The 19,495-nt window shown below is 40.2% G+C and overlaps 1 protein-coding gene across 2 annotated transcripts in view; it reads right to left on the bottom strand.

Annotated features, from left to right (window-relative positions):
- syne1a (spectrin repeat containing, nuclear envelope 1a) overlaps positions 1-19,495 on the bottom strand; it is a 121,286-nt gene that overhangs the window by 56,158 nt on the left and 45,633 nt on the right. Inside the window, exons 39-58 of one of the 2 annotated variants that reach the window (XM_055149308.1) lie at positions 18,940-19,119; positions 18,647-18,800; positions 17,976-18,134; positions 17,068-17,250; positions 16,862-16,963; positions 16,181-16,384; positions 15,904-16,111; positions 15,119-15,231; positions 14,767-14,972; positions 14,531-14,692; positions 14,166-14,445; positions 13,884-14,056; positions 12,872-13,181; positions 12,634-12,798; positions 11,335-11,694; positions 9,934-10,070; positions 6,617-6,794; positions 2,997-3,179; positions 2,021-2,164; positions 583-738 (exon numbers count right to left, since the gene is read on the bottom strand). In XM_055149308.1, the coding sequence (XP_055005283.1) occupies positions 583-738; positions 2,021-2,164; positions 2,997-3,179; positions 6,617-6,794; positions 9,934-10,070; positions 11,335-11,694; positions 12,634-12,798; positions 12,872-13,181; positions 13,884-14,056; positions 14,166-14,445; positions 14,531-14,692; positions 14,767-14,972; positions 15,119-15,231; positions 15,904-16,111; positions 16,181-16,384; positions 16,862-16,963; positions 17,068-17,250; positions 17,976-18,134; positions 18,647-18,800; positions 18,940-19,119 (3,757 nt within the window). Of the gene's footprint in view, positions 1-582; positions 739-2,020; positions 2,165-2,996; positions 3,180-6,616; positions 6,795-9,933; positions 10,071-10,198; positions 10,548-11,334; positions 11,695-12,633; positions 12,799-12,871; positions 13,182-13,883; positions 14,057-14,165; positions 14,446-14,530; positions 14,693-14,766; positions 14,973-15,118; positions 15,232-15,903; positions 16,112-16,180; positions 16,385-16,861; positions 16,964-17,067; positions 17,251-17,975; positions 18,135-18,646; positions 18,801-18,939; positions 19,120-19,495 lie in introns of those variants that run through there. The other variant, XM_055149309.1, reaches the window with a different exon arrangement.

Genomic DNA, 19,495 nt, shown 5'->3' with positions numbered 1-19,495 from the left:
AAATTAAAGGGGACATATGACTCAAATTTCTCACCATGTTATTACGGTTTGCCATCATCATTACATTAATCAGAGTTGTATTTTTATTGGTTCATGCAAGTTGAAGTAATACTGTAGTGTCCTGCATTGAATCAGTTCTGTTCTGAAAAGAAAGTCGATGGATGTTTTAGGCCAATATTACAGTTTCCACAATGTAATATAATGATGTACATGTTAGAGTTTCATGCTAAATGACATAATATGTCTTCTGTTATGTATAAAAAGGTACACAGAATATTTATATAAATAACCACTAGACAGAAGCTCATCCCTGCAACAAGTTTTTAAGATAACCTTTATTTGTCTCCCATGGCAGAAATTTGCCTTAACATAGAGAAAAGCCTTCACAGCAACATACCCATGCAAACAACATCCACCAATGAACATAAATAAATAAGACACCAAGATAGGGGACCTTCAAGGCACTCTAATCTTAGTGTATGTGACAGATGGACAAGAATATGTAAAAGTATTTAGGCATGCATATTTTCCACCATCATTAATGGCTAACATGCACAAGTTACACAATGAAAGCGCTAATACCTTGGCCAAGTTGCTGAGTGCCAGGTATTGTGCAGAGAGCTGGGACACGCGATGGACAAAGCCTTTGCCTGCAGCCTGTCCCTCCCACAGACGATGAGCGCTCTCCCTCAGCCTGGTCAGCTCCGCCTCCTGACCGGACATCTCCTCCAGCACACACTGAGCCAGCGGGAAGCACATAAAGAAGATGAGAATGGAGAAATAAAGGAGATCGGATTCAGGTGAGACAAGAGAGATGGATTAAAAAACGGAGGAAATGAACCACAACACTGAGGGTAGTTATGGGCCAGCATCAGGAACAGTGGTGTCGTGGGAAATATAAAAGATGAAATAATATTGTGAAGGTCAAAATGATGGGTAATGGGCACAAAGGATGCAGGAGTGGTATATAACCAAAGCAATAAGAAGGCATATAAACAGTTAACATTCAGACTGGATGAAGTCAAGTTTTAATATATGATATTGCTTTTACATGCAAATTATGAAAAAAGGATATTATCTTTAATTTAGTGTAAAAGCCTTACACTTTAAGAGAGCAGAATGACCCAAATTTCAAAATCAAATGTTGCATACAAACAGGTTTTCAACTGTTATGATTCACCCTGATTGCCATGCTTAACAACACAAGTAGAATTGGTTCAAAAAACAAAAAAGGAAATTACAGTAAAAGGTTGTGGATAATGGTTTTGCCAACACATTGCCAACACATTTTAGGTCCAAAGACTAAAGCTTTATTGTACTGTATTGTATTTCAGGTGATGGGGGAGACATGTAATTGCTTTCAGCGCAGGCAAGAGACAATAAGGAGAAGTGCTACAGCGGGTGACACAGTAAATACAAAAATAGCAACAAAGATAAGCACCGCGCTTAGAGATGGGCTTGATATATTTTTCCTTTTGTCAGTTTTATCTTTTTAACGCCCGTCCGTCGCCTGTCCTCTTTTTGTCTCCCTCAGACACAAGCTGTTATCACATCCTGAAAAGGCCTTTTAGCAACGCAGCGCTTCAGCTGTGACAGACAGAGAATTAATTAGATTTCTGGACTTTCCCACTGACTATTGTGTCAAGACGTTGCTCCATTTTGATCCAGTGGTGCTCGACAAATGTAATTCGGCCCTCCTCTTTTATCAGTTGATTTGAGATTGTACTTAAGAGAGGGATATCTGATGAAGAGCTTTAGATACAGTGTCTACTCAGAGAGTCAGGAAAAATTTGACTAATGTCCATTTTGTAAAAGGATTTAGTTATTCAAAACATCAAACTGTAAAAAGGTCTTTGGTAGGAAGTAACAAAAGACACTGAACAATTTGCATTGCAGTTAATGTAGTTTTACATTATGTGAAAAAATAAATAAATAAATGAGATAATGCATCGGTCTGGAATGAAAGAGTAAAACCATCATAAGAGCATCATATATGAAACTCATATACAGCCCATATTACCTGCAGTTTGGTAAGCTCCTCTCTCTTAGCAGACAGGTCATGAAGGCGAGTGCTACTCTCTTGAACTTTGACCTCAGTGTTGCTCAGCCAGTCCTGTAGCGGCTCTGCGCTCGCCTCAAACTCTGTCATCTGAGCTTGAAGGTTCTGGGGACACAATACAATTATAACCAATTATAATCAGGGCTAAATTTGTTTGGAGGACTGTTTTTTTTAAATGCTTTAGACAAACCAGAAAAGTGGTTTTCTTCATAATGACTGACTTCCAATGAGTATACACAAAAAACCTTACACTTCATAAGGGGTTTACCATATAAAACCATGCAAATGTCAGTGTTAATTTTTTAAAGGAAAATAGAAAAGTCTAAATTGTTTTAGATTTAATAGAACTTAAATAAATCTATCTTACTGAGGATTGCACAGAGGCATTGTTGACATTTTTTACATATTTTCCTTTGGGTGACACATTTTCAATTGCTGGTAATGAGACATACAGCAATACCATCCAATACTACGCACTGACTGGAGGCATGGGAGCAGAATAAATTTCTTCCTAAACTGTATTCACAGCAATCTTTACTCTGTAATCTATGTACTTAACATTATCTACCATCATTCATCTTCACATGAGAACAAATTAAGGTGTGATTATAAACAGGAACACATTTAAAAGGCATATTATCGTAGGAGTCAATAGACCAAGATGGACAGTAAGGCTGATGACTCTTCTATCCAAATGCAATTTAAATGTCTTGCGCAAGTGATTTCCATACCATTATTTAATTTCTCATTTAACATATTTAGTCATTCTTTCCAATTTAACATGTTATATGGTTCATGTGTTTTATATGAGTTATATGGGTCATACATTGCAACATTAACCTCAAATGGTTGGTATAACTCAAGTGCAGCATACTGTAAGTAGCTCCATGTAATGCAATGTGACTGTTAATGCTAAATAAGTAAGCAGTGAACCAACCTTGAGAGCATCTTCCCTCATTTGTAAGTTATTCATCAGGCTCTTCCAGTCGTCCCGTGTGCTCTCCACCTTGGCCTTGATCCCCTCCACTCTGTCTTTGGACACTACCGCCATGAGCAGCTCCCCACTGGCCCCCACAGTGCTCAGCCTGGCCTGACCATGCTCCCTGTCACTCAGAAACTCCTGCGGGGAAACAGGACAAAGGGACCTGTCACAGAGCAGCAGCAACACTCACAAAAGGACTGAAGTGAGAAGGTGACAAGGCCAAAAACTAGACTTGATCAGAAAGATCACAAGAAAGATCATTTTTATGGGTAATATAAACAATTGTACAGTAACAGTTAAAAGAAACGTTCACTGCAATTATCCATACTTAGTTGCAAATGTCCAAAGAAATAATTAAGAAATGGTGCATGATAAATTGAGAAGAATGTCTCTTCTCTTCCCAATCTTCACCCTATTTCACACTTGCATGAATCAAAAGTTGAACCTGGAGCCTTTTTATTGGAGACACGGTCAATTATCATGTTACCAAACCATAAAATTATTATACTAAGTATGCAACGATTTTATTGTATGTCTACCAAAGTATGGCATGATTGCATGATAAATGAGCTGGAGTAGTGACAGTGAGTCAGTCATGTGCATTCAATTTTGAGGGTTGTATTTAACTATTTGATATTATGGTGTATTGTTGCATTATACTAGTCCCATTTTGAGTTTCACACGGCTATACAATGTTGAGATGTTATCTGAAATTTACAATTTATAGAAACTCATGAAGTATGCCTGTTGTTCATTTTACAGGAGTTTACTTAAAGGGCCCATATATTACACTATTTTCTGATCTATATTATAATATAATGTTGTTTCATCACAAACATACCCCGAATTGTGTTTTGTTTCATTCACACATGTTTAATACACAAACCATAGACTGTGTATATAACTGGACATAGCAAACACACTAGCCACTGCATTCAAAATAGGAAGTCTGCATGCAGGCTCTTCTGGCTCCTTCTGACCCTGGCTCCCATTGACTATCATTGGAATATTGTGTCCCCTCTCTTTGTAACTGCTGCAGTGAGCCTCATCATTTTGGTATTAAAATGTTCGTATTAACCTGCTCTACATGATCCTGGTGGGGGTTTTTTTCTGCTATTGTGTGTCCGTTAAAAAAATCCTATTCATAATATAGAGCCTGGCTCCGAATTCACCCCTGTATCTGCTAGTACCATGAGCGTCATTTGACTGGAGCGAAACTCTGTGAGTGACGTCACACTTGCTTAATCCAATTCTTTATACAGTCTACGACACAAACCTTGCACATTTAGACTGACGATGCCCTCCACTGTGTTCTTAAACTCCATACACCTTCTCTAGAAGCATTTGAATCTCTACTGACCAAAAGGTAAAAAGGTAGCTGATAAGTTCAAAATTACTGCTTCTTGACATCACAAAGTGAAACAGATCATTCTGAGCTTTGGAAATGCAGACAGAATAATAATGCAGTATTACTCAATGTGTGAAAGAAACAAAACACAACTCCAGATATGTTTTTGAGGAGGTAACAACATTATAACATGGCTTAAAGCTCACAATAGTACATTTTGCATTATAAAATAGCATACAGCAAAATCTGTATGGGCAGGTGGTGAGAAAGAGGCAGACAGGGAAAGTGAGTTTGCCTGGAACATGTTTTTTACATTGCTCGTTTCTAACCACCCCCAGAAAGACACTACATCCACACGCGGCCCACGCCCACTGCCCCCTCCCTCTCTCTCGCTGCCCTTCTCCCCCTCCCTCCCAGAACCAAGCCGATGACAGTAACGCAGCAGGGACCACTCCACCATCTGTGCAGTCAGCAACATCACTTAGACACGCCGTGATCGCACCATACACACACACTGTTTTGAGGCGAGCTTCAACCAAATAAACCAACGTGCATCCTCGACATTCTTCATCATTCTTTTGTCTCTTTATGCTCTCTGTGTGTTCTCCTTCATTGACTCTTTTTCACACTCCCGCTGCTAGTGTAACTGTATACCCCCAATTAAGCAAGGCACATTGGTTACCCTCAGCCCCTCCCACTTCTCCGGCCCTCCTGGAGGTCAGCCATGTGGAAACATTGTTCCACATTCTTCACCAAGTCAATAATAAATAAAACATGCCCGCCTCTGTATTTCTGAACCACTTCACTGCCGTACAATTTATGAGACTGTCTCTTATTGTCAAAGTTTATGGGACAATGACAAAAAACTATTAAAAAAAACTGTAAAATGCCGCCTTTTTTTGACATGCTTTAAACAAAGCAAAAAAGTGGCTTTCGTTTGACTTCTTCTGGTGACACTCCAATGAGAACATGCAAACAAACTTACACTTCACCAAGGGTTCACCATATTTGAAAAAAACATGCATGTCAGTGTTCATTCATTAAAAAGGAAATAAAAAAATCTAATTTGTTTTAGAGTTAATAGAACTTAAATCTATCTTAGTAAGGATTGCACAAAGGCATTGTTGACATTTTTTTTTTAAACATATTATTCTTTGGGTTACATATTTTCATTTGCTGAAAGACATAGAGACATACAATACCAATACCATCCAATACTATGCACTGACTGAAGGCATGGGAATAGAATACATTTCTGCATATATTGTATTCACAAACAATCTTTACTGTAATCTCTGTACTTAACATTATCTACCATCAGCTGGTGCTAGAAAAGTAAATGGTGGAGTGGTCAGGTGTTTAAGATAGTAATTAAATGTCTAGTGCTGAGGACGTCCGCTTTAACGGACAACCACCTGACTTTTAGCCAGGGCCCTGGGGTGCACTAAAGAGCTGCCAGACTGTTACACCTGCCAGCTTCTCACCAAAAACACTTCTTAGACAGAGACACACACTGCTTTTATGCAGAAGATCCCTGCTGCTGAGCTTTCTCTTATCCTGTTTGGCCAAATGCCCTTTTTCAGCTTATCCTGCCTGGGGCAGACCCACCACTCTAACATGCCCACTGGAGGGCACTCAACAGTGGGCATGTCAATACAGTCATCCCCTTGAGTTAATGCTAAAGCTAAGCAGATTTATTTTACATCTATTATGACATTTAACTTTCTTTATGCTTGCAACCTGTTTAAGTGGAATCAATTTGTAAAAAGATTATTTTTTTGTGGCTTGTCCCTGTTGCTTCCCTTCCTGTATTCATTGGTTTCAGGCAAAAGATTTCTTCCTGAATTGAAGGATTTTTCTGAGGATATTTCCCCATTCAAAAGATATAATATTTTGATTTGAAATGTATTTTTGCTATAACAATGTGCCATGCCAAATCCCAGAGGTATCCTTATGCCAGAACCCAGGAATATTTTATGCCTCCCAGTGATGTTCATACACACTGAAATGTCTTGATTGATGATTGATGATTATGTCTAAAGCAAACTAGACAAGATCAGGTAAAGTGTTTTAAGTGTTTCCAAATTAAGACATAAATAATGGGTCAAAATTATTAAGTTATGTTACTGTGATAATAGCAAATATCAATATACTGGCTTTAGCCTATTCAACTACTGCATAAATTCTTAATTGCACTGTGACCACAAAACTGTAATTGGATACTTACTTGTATTCTCTGTAAGGCTGTGGAGGCCTCGGCAACACTTTGAGGCACATCAAAACATTTGGCTGTGCTGATTTTGGCGTTGACCAACCATTGCTGAAAGTCTCGCAGAGCTGCCCTGAACCGCTGCTCCAACAAGCGCTCCTTGTTTTGACACTCCCTGGATGCACGCAGACTCAAGCTGATGAAGAGGAACAAGAACACCCATTAAGAGTGACAGGGCCACATGAAAATTCACTCTGACTACACAATGCTGTATGTCTCCCATGTGCTACTGAACAAACAAAAATGACAGAGGAGGAGGGGGCATTGGGAACTGTGCAGGTGGAGCAATGGCGAAGTGGGTGAAGTGGAAAAATCTGTTGGGGCAAACAGAGAGAGAGAGACAGTGAGAGAGAGAGAAAAGGAGAGGGAGAGAAGGTGGGGGATGGGGTGGAGTGGGGTACAGTGTGTGATGGGGGTTGAGAGGCAGCATATGACTAGGGCGAGAGTTCACAAGGGCAACAAGACAGACACAACATGGCATGACAGGCAGTTGGATGACAACGAGCCATATACTAAAGAGCTATAAGGTCAAATACAGGAAGAAATATTAAGTAAATGAGTCCTTATTTGAAGGTCCATTCTGCATTTTAATATAGAGAGTGCACATCATATCTGGTTATGCAAGAGTATGAGTGACATTCTTTGCTTTTAAAACCTGTGGCAATCTTTTTACCAAACATATTCCATTTACTTGGCATCATCCACACTTCCTGACAGGTCAATTTAAATAATCAAAGTTAGGTGTATCTCAGAAGAATCTCATTATTACCAAAGTTACCAAATATATACTGATTTTCTTTTGCCAAATTTCCCCAACCCTCTGTATTGTATCAATCAATGATGAATGATTACACTCTGGTGTGGGAATACTGTCCAAACAGCGCCTTAACCCAAGCTGTTATGCAACTGGAGGCTCCACTCAGAGACACCTGTGTCAGCAATGAGCAGTTTTCATAGATTCCATCATTTTACTTCAGTGGTTGTGCAGCAAATCATTTATTCAGGCTGTGACTTGTCAAGCAGAATGTAAACTACAGTGGCGGAAAACCAAATTCACTTTTGCTTTAAGTCTGCCTAAAGGAGAGATTCAGATTTAATCAAATATTCTGCAGAAAAGCATGTCATTTTAATATTGCCCATCATAACGAGGATTCTTGTAACGTCCTCATGGACTTAAATAATTACCATTTAATGTCACATCCATCATCTAACTACTTCATCTATCTAAAATAGACAGAAAAGTAAGACTGTCCCACTGACCTATTTTCATGGCCTTAGAAATATACAATGAAATACCAGAACAAAAATGCAGAACAGTAACAGATTTCACAGTGGAAAGAGGGTTGAAGGTTGGAGGTCGTCAGTAAAGGTTAAATGAGAGGTGAAGGGGCAGATTGTGATGGAAAGGGTGACACTAAGAACACCAGCTGTTTTAGCAAGAGTTAACTGTCCAAAGGGAGGATGAAAACAACCACCTCCTGTACCAGCCATCACCTAAACACACACACCTCCACACATACACCCCAGAGTTTTAATGAAGCGATGAGGGCATGAAAGGGTAACACGCCGAGAAATGCCCTGGGAATAGGAGAAGCACTTTTTTCTGCTGTGACAGTGAAAATCTGGCATGTGTTAAGATCTAAGAGGGGGAGATACAGAACCCCCTTTTCTTTCTTGGTTCTTATCTTGTATGTCTTTAGATAATGGAGTTTAGTGCAAGAATAGAAAGAGAAAACAGGCAAAGTACAGACGTGTCATGCTATCAAATCCGAAACATATAATACAAGGATAAACAATACTCAACACCCTTATCCAATATCCAAATCCAAGTTTTTCTAAAAGTCCTAAACCATATCCTAAAGAAAACACCAGTATCACAATGTATTTGTATACTGTCATAGATATATATTAATGAGCCAACCCTCCCAGCAGTAAAAATAACAAACATCTTCATTAGCGCAGACACCCATTCACGAGTACATATGATAAACATTAAGACAAAAACATAGTTAATCTGTCATTGAACTGTAAGTCATTATAGTAATAGTTTAGACAGGCCTAAAAATACACAAAATACATGGGGGAACGAAAGCTGTTTTCTCTCCTCCAAGGACCCCTTTAAATTGGCTTCACTTAAGGTAATTGTCAATAAATGTTGCCAAGTGAAATTGCAAATTAGCAACCCATGATAATGCAATGTAATAGACAATGACAAGTAACTCATTTGTATGAAAGCTATGACTGAATATGCATTTAAGATTGTTTACAAAAAAAATCTAAGCAACTGCACAAACAGCCACTAAATGAATCCAGGCCCAGAAGAAGCAATTAGTGTGTATTAAGTAGATCCAAGCAACATACCACACAAAAGCATGATTAAAAACTATTCTAATTACTTTCATTTTCTCAATTTCCCAAGTACCACTGCAGTAAAAGAGGAGTAAAGAGGAGGTAAACTACAGTAAGGTAACAGTGAGAGCAAAGGATGATGACTATATTCTCCTTAGCAACTGGTGGCTGTTCTGTGCAGCTTTCACCTTTGACCTTTGCCTGGACGTCAGAAGTCTTTGAAGAGGGAGCAGACACAAGCAGCTAGTAAATCAGATGGCCCTGCCCTATTTAGAGAGAGTGTTTCTCTTCCCCTGTTGTGATTTGGGTAATTACTTGCTGTGTTTATAAATGAATGGGGATGAGCGCTCAGCAAGATCCAATTATGGGGAATACAATTCAAGAAATAGCAGTAATAGAAGTCCCAGTATAGCCAGTGAGATTGTTAGATGGTGGTGTTCAGTACATTTAATGCATAATGACAACTATAATATTATGCAGTAAAACTAATGAATATTTAAGGGATTATACTAGTAGAAAACAAAGAATTACACTATATTCATTATTATTGGGGTGCATAGATTCATAATGCTTCAACCAGGCATGGTGAACTTTTAATAAGTTTGCAGATATTGTAGTTTGGATACAGGGAGATCCCCAAACCATAACTGCCAGTAATGCCACAATGCCACACACAAACACCACATAGCAGAACAACCACATCTTATTACATAGTAACTCACAACTCCATTGAAACCACCAAAACAACATTGGACACATTTTAGAATTAGAAGTCTTATTTAAGCTTGTCATAACCAATAGCAGTAATGCTATATACAGTCAATTTGCAGATGAAAGAATCACATGTATAGTAGTATAGACATAGACACAGTAGTATAGACATAGACATAAACCAAAACAAAGTCAACTAGCAAAGACCTTCTTACCTGTTGTGCTGCTTGATCAGTGCAGTCACCCGGTCCGACTGGGAGCTGATGTCTCTGGAGTACCGCACCAGGTCATTCAGTTGGCTTTTCAACTTCTCTGCCATGGGCTCGGCACTCTGCAAGCCCTCCAGTATCTCCTAAACAACACACACACACACCAAACACGACTTGTCAAAAAGAGATGTACCAGCAAAGGATCTGTATGTCGCTGCTACAAACTCTGCTACATTCGCACCCCTCTCTCTCTCTGAGCTAACATACTCACAGCTAGTCTTGTACAATAGCATTTCTGTTCCTCTTCACTGACAGGAAGGAGCAGTGGATAACGCTCTCCCGCTCACATTCTGCTGCCGAACACGGTTGAAAATCTGCCCCATGAAATATGAACAAGCTCTGTTCCTGACGTCGCACCAATAACCAGTGTTCCCCCTCCCTACCGTCTTCTCCGTGGACTCGTTGCTGCGTTCCCTCTCTCTCTCTCCACCTACTCCTGCTCCGTTACTTTCTCTCCACCCTCCTCCTCCCACCTTCTCCACCACTTATTTTCTTCGCCGGTTCTCCCTGTGGAATTCATCTGTCAGAGCTTACACAGATGCGCGGTGGTTCAAAAGCGCGTAAATGGTGCTCAAATAAGGCTGGACATAGGAAGGAGAGAGGGAGGAGGAGAGAGAAACGCGGAGGAGGGGACAGGCTCCACCTCTGTTTGCCTAAAGAGAAACAAATTGAGGCATAGCAGAGAAAGTCATGGTCCAAAGAAACCCAGGAGAGAGAGAGATATGAGGGTGGGCACACTGGTTTGACCCCAGCATTACAAGAACAAACTGTTACAATGTAAATATCCTGTCGAGGTAGACAACACGGCTGCAGAGGGAAGTTGGAGATCATCTAAGAAACAACCCCTGCAACCAAGAAAGACATCACTGCTGAGTCCAAACAAGCCAGTGCTCATACAAGGGCATGAACAGACACACTGTTTGGGGGCAAAAGATAAACAAAAAACAAAAGGACAGAGGGGGGTGCAGGAAATGAGGAGAAATGAGGAAATACTGATGGGATTGTAGCTGTCACTGCCGCGTCGTCCCACTAAAGCTGATTTAAAAACTAATCTGGTTTTGGGATTTACAAATAGAATGGATAATTACTGACAGAAAGAGGAAGGGAATGTATGTCTGTGCAGTGTCAGTGTTTGTACTTTTCATTAGAATTTTTTTTTTTCATAATTGCACTGCAACTGTCGTAATCGTGGATTAACATGTAATTGTTTTCCACATATTAGTTAACTTCTACCATTGTTTGAGTTTCAAAACTCTAAAACAATATGCAAATTTCTTTCATTCTATTGCAGCTTTTCAAAACAGACAAATAATACACTACAAAAAAAACTACCCTATGTAAACTTACCTTAGCGAGGTGCCAGCCCTCCACGGCCTCCTCGCCACTGCTCCGCCCCTCTGCTTTGATCAGCTCTTGGCTCCACCCCCTCAGCCTGAGGTCCAGCTCCTTTAGGTCCTGTTCTAGTCGGGCCACAAGACACTTGTATGCTTCTTCTGAAGCTGCAGCAGAAGCCAGAGCCCCTTCTAGACTGTCTCTGGCCCTCAGTGCGGCCCCCTCCCATTGCTCCAGAGCCTGTGAGAGCGCCCCCAGCTGGCGGTCCATAGCCTCGCAGCCTCCAGCTGCTGTATGCTCTGCTGTGGTCGCAGCACTGCGGCGCACGCGGCTGAGGCGCTCACGGCCCTCCAACAGACGGCTCTCCACTCGCTCCTGAAGAAACATGGAAAGACTAAGTTGCTACGGAAACCGTGTCTACGGAAACAGCCATCATTGATGTGATTCTATTTAAAGTTACATAATAGACCACTTGTTTGTGTCTCTCTAGTTTTACTGTTTTCAAAAACATACATTTGATGTTAGTTTAATTTGCTATGATGCCCTTGTATTTAAGATGTTAACCTCTTTGAAATCTATTTCAGCACTGATTTATTATTCAGAGTGGAAAGATAACACTTCGAAATCAGAAGGTGTGAAGAGCTAACACTGAGCTGTGCCACAGAAATCTGATGGAAGGATTAGAGCAGAAGGAAAACAGCTCCAGATCATTTTATCATGCACATGCTGTGTACAAAGATGGGAATACTGACACCCAAACAAGATTTTTTAAATATAAATGATGCTAGCATGCAGGCATAAATCCATAAAAATATATTCTGCTGAGATTCTTAACAGTACTTTTTATTACATGACAATTGACCCCCTTGTGTGAAATACAAATGTCAGTTAATATTCACTCACATATTTGCTCTAGTAATATTTACTAACCATAACAATAATACTACTAATAGTAATTCCATCATTTGTTTACTTTCATAACTCAAATGAACAGTCTTATGTGACCGCTGTTTGATCTTTTCAGTGGTATTTTAGCAAAAACTCCACATGCAGTTTCCATAGGAACACATGGGTGACTTTTCACACATACTCTGGAAAATCTGTGAATTTCCCTTGGAGAGGCAATAATTCAACTACACATTTTCCATTTGTTTCAGTCCTTTTGTCTTTGTACAATACTACCTTAATATGCAAATTACTATATCATCCAATTACAGGTTATGTGTGTCGTCTAAAAAGTAATAAAATGTCTAAAAGACTTCTTTCAATATAGACTTTATCAATCAAATATTTATTTTTTTATTTTTTCCTTACCCTGACTTCAGAAAGCTTCTTCTTGATAGAGGTAGAATCTCCAGATGTATCAGACCAGTGCTGTAACTCCTCTCCACTTGTCATGAGCCAGTCTGTCAGCTCTCGAACTGACTCCAGATACTCCTGATGCTCCAACACTATGCTCTGGGCAAGACTAACCCTACCCTACAACAACAAGTACATTTATAGTACAATGTTACATTAATTTCTATGTGTTACAAATCTGTGTATTTCATACCTCCACCAGAGCTGTAAGGTCATCAAACTGCGCCTGTAGCTGGGTACGAGCCCCATGATTGAAGCTTGCATCTCCAGTCTTCTTGAAGAGCTCCCGGGCTTTCTCTTCCAGGCTGGACAGTGCCACCTGGTGGTCTTCGAGATCAGCCAGCAAGGCTCTGAGTCTGTCCAGCTGAGCAGCCTTTTCTCTGGGTCCAGGCTGAGGGGTGAGGGGTGCACTCACTTGCCGCTCCAGAGCCTCCATCCAGCACCGCAGCTGGTTTGCACTGTCCAGATATCCACTCCACTGGGACACAGTCCACTCCAATCGGCTAAACACACAATTAAATCATTCAAATTAATCCAGAAAATGTGCTAACTTTTCTTTACAAATGGAGTGAAACAACTTAATATTTTATCATATTTATATTAATCCTAGTATATGTTATGCTATACGGTTAATTGGAGGTAAAAATCACAGTGCTGGAGCTGTACATACAGACTTTCTTGCCATCTGTGAAAATACATGTGCAAATACAGTAACTGCAGTATTTCCACACATACATAAGGATCCAGCCATGTGCATATATGATTCCCCTGTTACCCCCGTCGCCTCTTGTCAGCTCTTAAAAGACCCCTGTGTAATTTAATGCACACCTCAACTGTGTAATTGCACTCATTTTAACTCATTACACTGTCTGTAATGAGTTAAAATTTTTGTTGAAATCACAATTACTCCATTAAAAACCCAGGCATATACACACACACACACACAGACACACACACAGACAGAGCATCCAGATACACTGCTCTGACACATCGATTACAGTTACAAAATTAGACAAATAGTTCTCATTACGTATTTAACCTATTTATGATTAATGACATTCAGGTATCAGTTAATTACAACAGAGGTGACCTGTTCGCTTGTGGAATATGTCTTCACACATGTTACAGAAGATGCATTGTCAGAGTTATAGATTCATATAGAGAACCAGGTTAGAATATCAAACAGTGTGCAGCATGAAGAGTACCTGTGGCAGCTCATGGCAGTCACCAGCAGAGTGGCCCAAGCATCCTCCACTTCCTGAAGCTGAGATTTGACCACTTCCTGTCCAGCAGCCCCATAACTGCGCAGAGCGAGCTCACCCTTCCCCATGGCCATGTTTAGCTTCACTTCTCCCTCTCCCTTCAAAAGCAGGATATCCTGGCAAAACAAAGCAAGTCAAAATGAGTAATTAGATTAATCCTTCTGCAAGGACATTGGATACACTCAAAATGACATGGCTAAATAGACAGAAAAAACCCTCACTCACCTGCACAGCTTCCAGTCTCTGCTCCAACTGATCTTTGGTGCCCATGGTGCTGTCCACTGTCCCCAGTCTCTCCTGGATCTCCTCCAGCCAGGCCCACACCCCCTGGAGAGTCTCTGCGAAGGCCTGGCTCTCTTGGCAGCATTTGAGTCTCTCTCTGGCTGCCTTCAGCAGAGACTGGTGCTCCATATGGAGCTGTCCAGTCACTCTGACCTCTCCCCCTGACCCCCTTCCGGCTTCTGATAAGGACTGTGCCTCTTGACACAGTCGTTCAATGGACTCCCTTGTAAAAGAAGAAAAAAAAACAAAACACTATGACTTTCTGCCTACAGTGGCACACACTGGACGCATACTAATGTTAGACCTACCGTCTCTCCAGCAGCTCACTGTGTACTCTCTCCACCTTCTCCAGCTCCTCTGCAGTGTCAGGGACACCCTGCTGTCCTTCATCTCCAGGAAAAGGCTCACACTTCAGGCTGAGCTCCATCTGCTTCAGCCAGTCTCTTATATTCACCACATTGTCATCAAAACTGCAAGAAAAATATTGTTGGCTATCAAATTAGTCTTTCCACTACCACAGAACTGTACACGACAGAAGGCTTACTTTTTTAAGAGGTCAATAGCGTCTTCCAGATCTTGTTGGCATTGGGAACAGTTGTCTAAATATTTCTTCCACTCCTTCTGGCAGGATGAGAGATGGTCCTGGACTTGAGCTGTTGCAGCTTTTGAAAGGTGATGCTGAAGCCTCTCAGCCTCCTCAGAAACCTGACACAGACGTCTCTCTTCCTCTGCTGTCTGCTCCTCTAACACCTGAAGAAGAAGGAATGGTCACCTGTAGCTTTACAACCCATTTACAAAACTATATGTAATTTTCTGAATGTTCAATTGCATATATTTACAGCTACAGATATAACAATGGAGTAATGCAGATATATAAAAATATATTGTAACTGTACCATTAGCCTGTGCAATTTTGCATTTAGGACAGCAGCATCTCCAGATTGGTTACACCACTCTTTCAACTCAGAGATCTGATTGGCAAGCCAGGAGCGCAAGTCTTTGACAAGCTCTGTGTCAAAAAAAAAGAAACCAACAATAACTCAAAAACAACTATATGTACATATAATGGGCAGTTCAAGTTGTCAGTTATAAGCCAAAAGTAAACATGCAAAAACTAAAACAACAAGAAAGAAGGTGGGAGGTGTAGGAGGGGCCATGCTGTGCAGCTGTGGGTTGTCATGGATACAACTCCCCTGGGACAGATGTGACAAGAGTAGTCGTTTTCTGAAGCTCAGGTGTGTTTTGGAGCAAAGGAAGTGCGCTGGCACCTCCAACCGTGTGTGTCAGAGGAGAGTGGCTTGTAGTGGGTGGACTGAACAAGTCAACAATGGCCATAAAAACTGCCTAATAGATTTGTTAGGAGCAGATTTTCACATTTCTAATTTAAAAATGGTCAGTTCCTCTTGTCTTCATACATCTTTGATGATAAACAATGTAATAAATTCACCAAACACACACACACACATATAATATTGGGTTTTCATCATATTTTTTGGACATAAACATTAATTTCCTGGAGGCTAATCCTAACCTTAACAAAAGTTTCTACTTATTACCCATACTGGAACATTTAAATTCGATTGTTGATGTAATAATAAAGGATTTGCGATGGGAATATGATTTTTGTCCCCAATAAGCTGGGCAGGACTGTGTATACAGAGGTGCCCCCCAATCACCTTACCATTAAAGTGAATCTGTAGTCCATCCTGAAGACTTCCTTTGGTCTTGGCACAGCGCTGAACCACTGTCTCTGTTCGTTTGGCAATAGATGTAAGGTCAGAAGAGAGACGGGACAGCTCCTCAGAGGGATGAGACCTACAAAGTGCACTCAGAGCATCCCGGGCAGAGTCCATGTCTGCCCTCTGCTGCTGCAATACACTCTGTAAGCCCTAAAAACCATGACAATTACCAGTAACTGATTGTTTTATAGGTTTATTTTAACTTACAAGTTTGCATACCTTCAGTGTACCAATATCTTCCAGAGATGCAGCATCAGTCAGATCAGATAAGCAGCACTCGGCAGCTTCAAGCCGCTCAGTCATTTGGGACATGAGGTCCTCCAGTCTCTGTTTCTGGAAACTAAAGTAGGTCAGCGTGTGTTTGGCCTGGTTGTACACCTCCTGAACATGGGCCATTTTCTTCCTCAGGTCAGATTCAAGAACCTAGTTTAGAAATAAGAAAATAGGTTTATGATCATTGCAAAAATATTGAACATTTTCTGTTATAGCAAGGTGTGCTCATAGAGGATTAAGCTGTTTGTGTAGTGTATGTCTTGGGTAATCCTATGATTGACAAAGACACTTACATAAAGTAATAAGCCTTAATCAGTCTTCACAAAGCATGAACACATAGTTTATTACGAATGAACACTAACTTAACTGACTACTACTTAAGGGATTAGGGTATTAATTAAATTGCTACTAAGGAAGAATCATTCTTAATAAACTATTTGTTCATTATAAATTATGTCTTTGGCATAAATAAGCGTAGGTTTTATAAAGGTTTACCCATTTTTTGGTCTTTTATTTGTATTATAACATAAAGCCCAGTTGGGGTATAGCATTGTACTCAACTGAAACATAATATGTAACTACTCCCATTTTCAGAGTTCATTCTGTATGTATCTTTTTTAGACTCACCTGCATTTGTAATGGGGTTTCCTGCAGCTTGGCCCTCTCCTTCAGTTCTGTCACTCGCTCCTGCAGTGAGTCCAGGCTCTGCTCTCGTTTCTCCACCTCTGCCTATGGTACCAACATCAGAGGATTTCAGTCAAATCACTCTCTGTGTGAAACTATAATGAATAGGGCCACTGCACAACCATTAGTCCCCTCAATCTTGTACTGACCTGAAATGCTGTAAGATGCTCCTCTGTTTTCTCCTTGTCACTCAGATTGGTAACACAGTCTGTGAGATCAGTGATAGAAGAGGCAGCCCATTCAGAAATGTCCTGCTCCATGGCTTTGAGGTCGTTCCAAAGAGCCACACAGTACCCAAGTCTTTCTGTGTTGGTTTGAATACGCTCAGATACCTGGAGGACACAAAACAGCTGTCTAAAGAAACTAGATGGTAAATACACTATGGCTACAAAAAAATATTATTTGAATGCATCAGTTAAAAAAAATATTATTACAATGCATATATTCTTTCCAAAATTTGAACCACAAGAAAGTAAATTAGAAAAGCTGAAGCGCACATACAAATCAAGCAAAACATTATGACCATGGGATGTGAATCTCCTGAAAGTGGATGTGTCCTCTTTCAGTCAATAGTAAAGACAGGTATAGATCCACAGTCCACCTCTTTTCAGGACCAGTGAGAGATTGTGTTATAATTGGTCTGACAGAATAGAGAAGTGCGAAAAACACAGAATGGTAAACAACATGTCTAGACGTGTTTATGTTTCTGCCTCATTTGTGACAGCTGAGGAGCAAGCCACATCACACAACAGGGGAAAATTGACTGACAATAAAAAATTTGGGTGCGATTGCCCTGACTTTTATCAGAAATAATAATTGGTTTTGAACAAAAAACAACCCCCAAAAAATCCTCAATTCTTTACCAAGTCATTATCACATTCCTGCTAGAAGGAAAGGCTTTGAAAAATGTATAGAGCACCACATGTATTAGGATGGATGCAATTCATTACTATAATAGAAAAAGGCTATGTTATTTTCCTTGACTGAAATCCTGTATGTAGTCGAAGTAAGCGCCTGAATAAATATAGTGATTTGTTGTCAAAACATCATAACTTACCTCTAGCCACTGGTCTCTTAATGCCTCCATATCTTTTTGTATGGAGGTTGTGTCTGAGTTTGGGAGTTTCTCGAGTTCTCTCTGCAAATCCTCCACTGTACTGATGAGCTGGTCCATTTCTTCTTGTTTTTCTTTAAAGTTCTCCTGGACTGTTTCATGCTAAAGGTAAAAAGGAGGGAGCGAGGGGTTAAAAAGAATGTGATATTTAGTTGTGATAGAAGAACTCTATATGCCAACTCATAACCGGTGACTATAGAATTATATATATTTTTTTTTAAGTAGGAAAAACTGTAACACTTTAGATTAGGGATCACATATTAATAGCTAATTAATAGTAAAATGTGTAATAAGTGCTCAATTAAATCTTGGTTAGTATTTATGAAGTACTTTCAATGCATTTTTGTCTAAGGCTGTATTATGCAAGTGTTGACATTAACTATTTCCTTCCCATTAAAGTAGTGAGGATTAAAATAGATGTTTTTTGCATACACTGAAATATTAATAAGCATTAATAAGTGTTTAACACCAACTAATAACTAAGTAACAGCTAATTAGCATACCAATTACCACTTAGTTAATATGTGGTCCCTAAACTAAAGAGTTACCGGAAAAACAAGCATCTATGTGTAGACACAGATATTATTTTCTGCTATATGTATGACACCACTGACCCGTGAGTAGATCCACTTGGCCTCCTGAGCGTTATGGTTGTGGTCGGGCAGATTGTGAGCAACTGCTTGTGCACTTTCCACAGCGGTGGTCAGGACTGACTTCAGATGGTGAAACTGACGAAGAAGATCTATTAAAACTCCACTTTGTTCCTGGCTGCATTAGGAGACAAAATACATTTGAACTGAACAATTTTCAAGTACAATTTTACTGACAACCATATTGTGAATATAATTAGATTTCAGTTTAATTTACCATTGATACCATTGATGTCTGCTTCATAAATAAATCTTACCCAGTTGAAATAGCTGTCCTCACAGTCTCCCAGGCTGACTCCACCAGAGCCACCTCCCTCAAAGCCTCCCCACACAGCTCAGTGTCTCTTTGGGCCAGCTGGCTGCCTTTTTCCTGCAGCCACTGCCGGGAATGCTGCAGGGACTGGAGCTCATCCTCCAGCTGGATGAAGAAGCGCAGCCTGAGAGGAGAGATGCACACAAAACAATAGGGATTTACTGTACTTATTTCAGGATGTGTTTTCTATTAGCTCTGTTCAACACCAATCTTGGAGCACTTTGGCATCCACCACATATGTGCAGTACCCATGTTTACACAGTTTATCAGTAGGACTGTTACTCATATTGTTAACACCCCTTCTGGTGTCTGTTTAGTCATTTGGGCAATTCATTTTATACTTTTTGTGTCAGATGCCCAACCTGAGACAACCCTCTTTCTATTCAGACTTGATTATGTTCACATATTATGTATTGCCCGAGTGGCCAAAATCTCGTTTTAGACTGATAATACTGCTGTTGTGACCTTTAGTAAAGTACTTTGTTTGCTTTAAATTTATG

The sequence above is a fragment of the Boleophthalmus pectinirostris genome, unplaced genomic scaffold (assembly GCF_026225935.1).
Source record: "Boleophthalmus pectinirostris isolate CB_2022bp ecotype Guang Dong unplaced genomic scaffold, ASM2622593v1 HiC_scaffold_13, whole genome shotgun sequence".
Lineage (NCBI taxonomy): Eukaryota > Metazoa > Chordata > Actinopteri > Gobiiformes > Gobiidae > Boleophthalmus > Boleophthalmus pectinirostris.
This window is presented reverse-complemented; position numbering and strand designations above follow the sequence as displayed.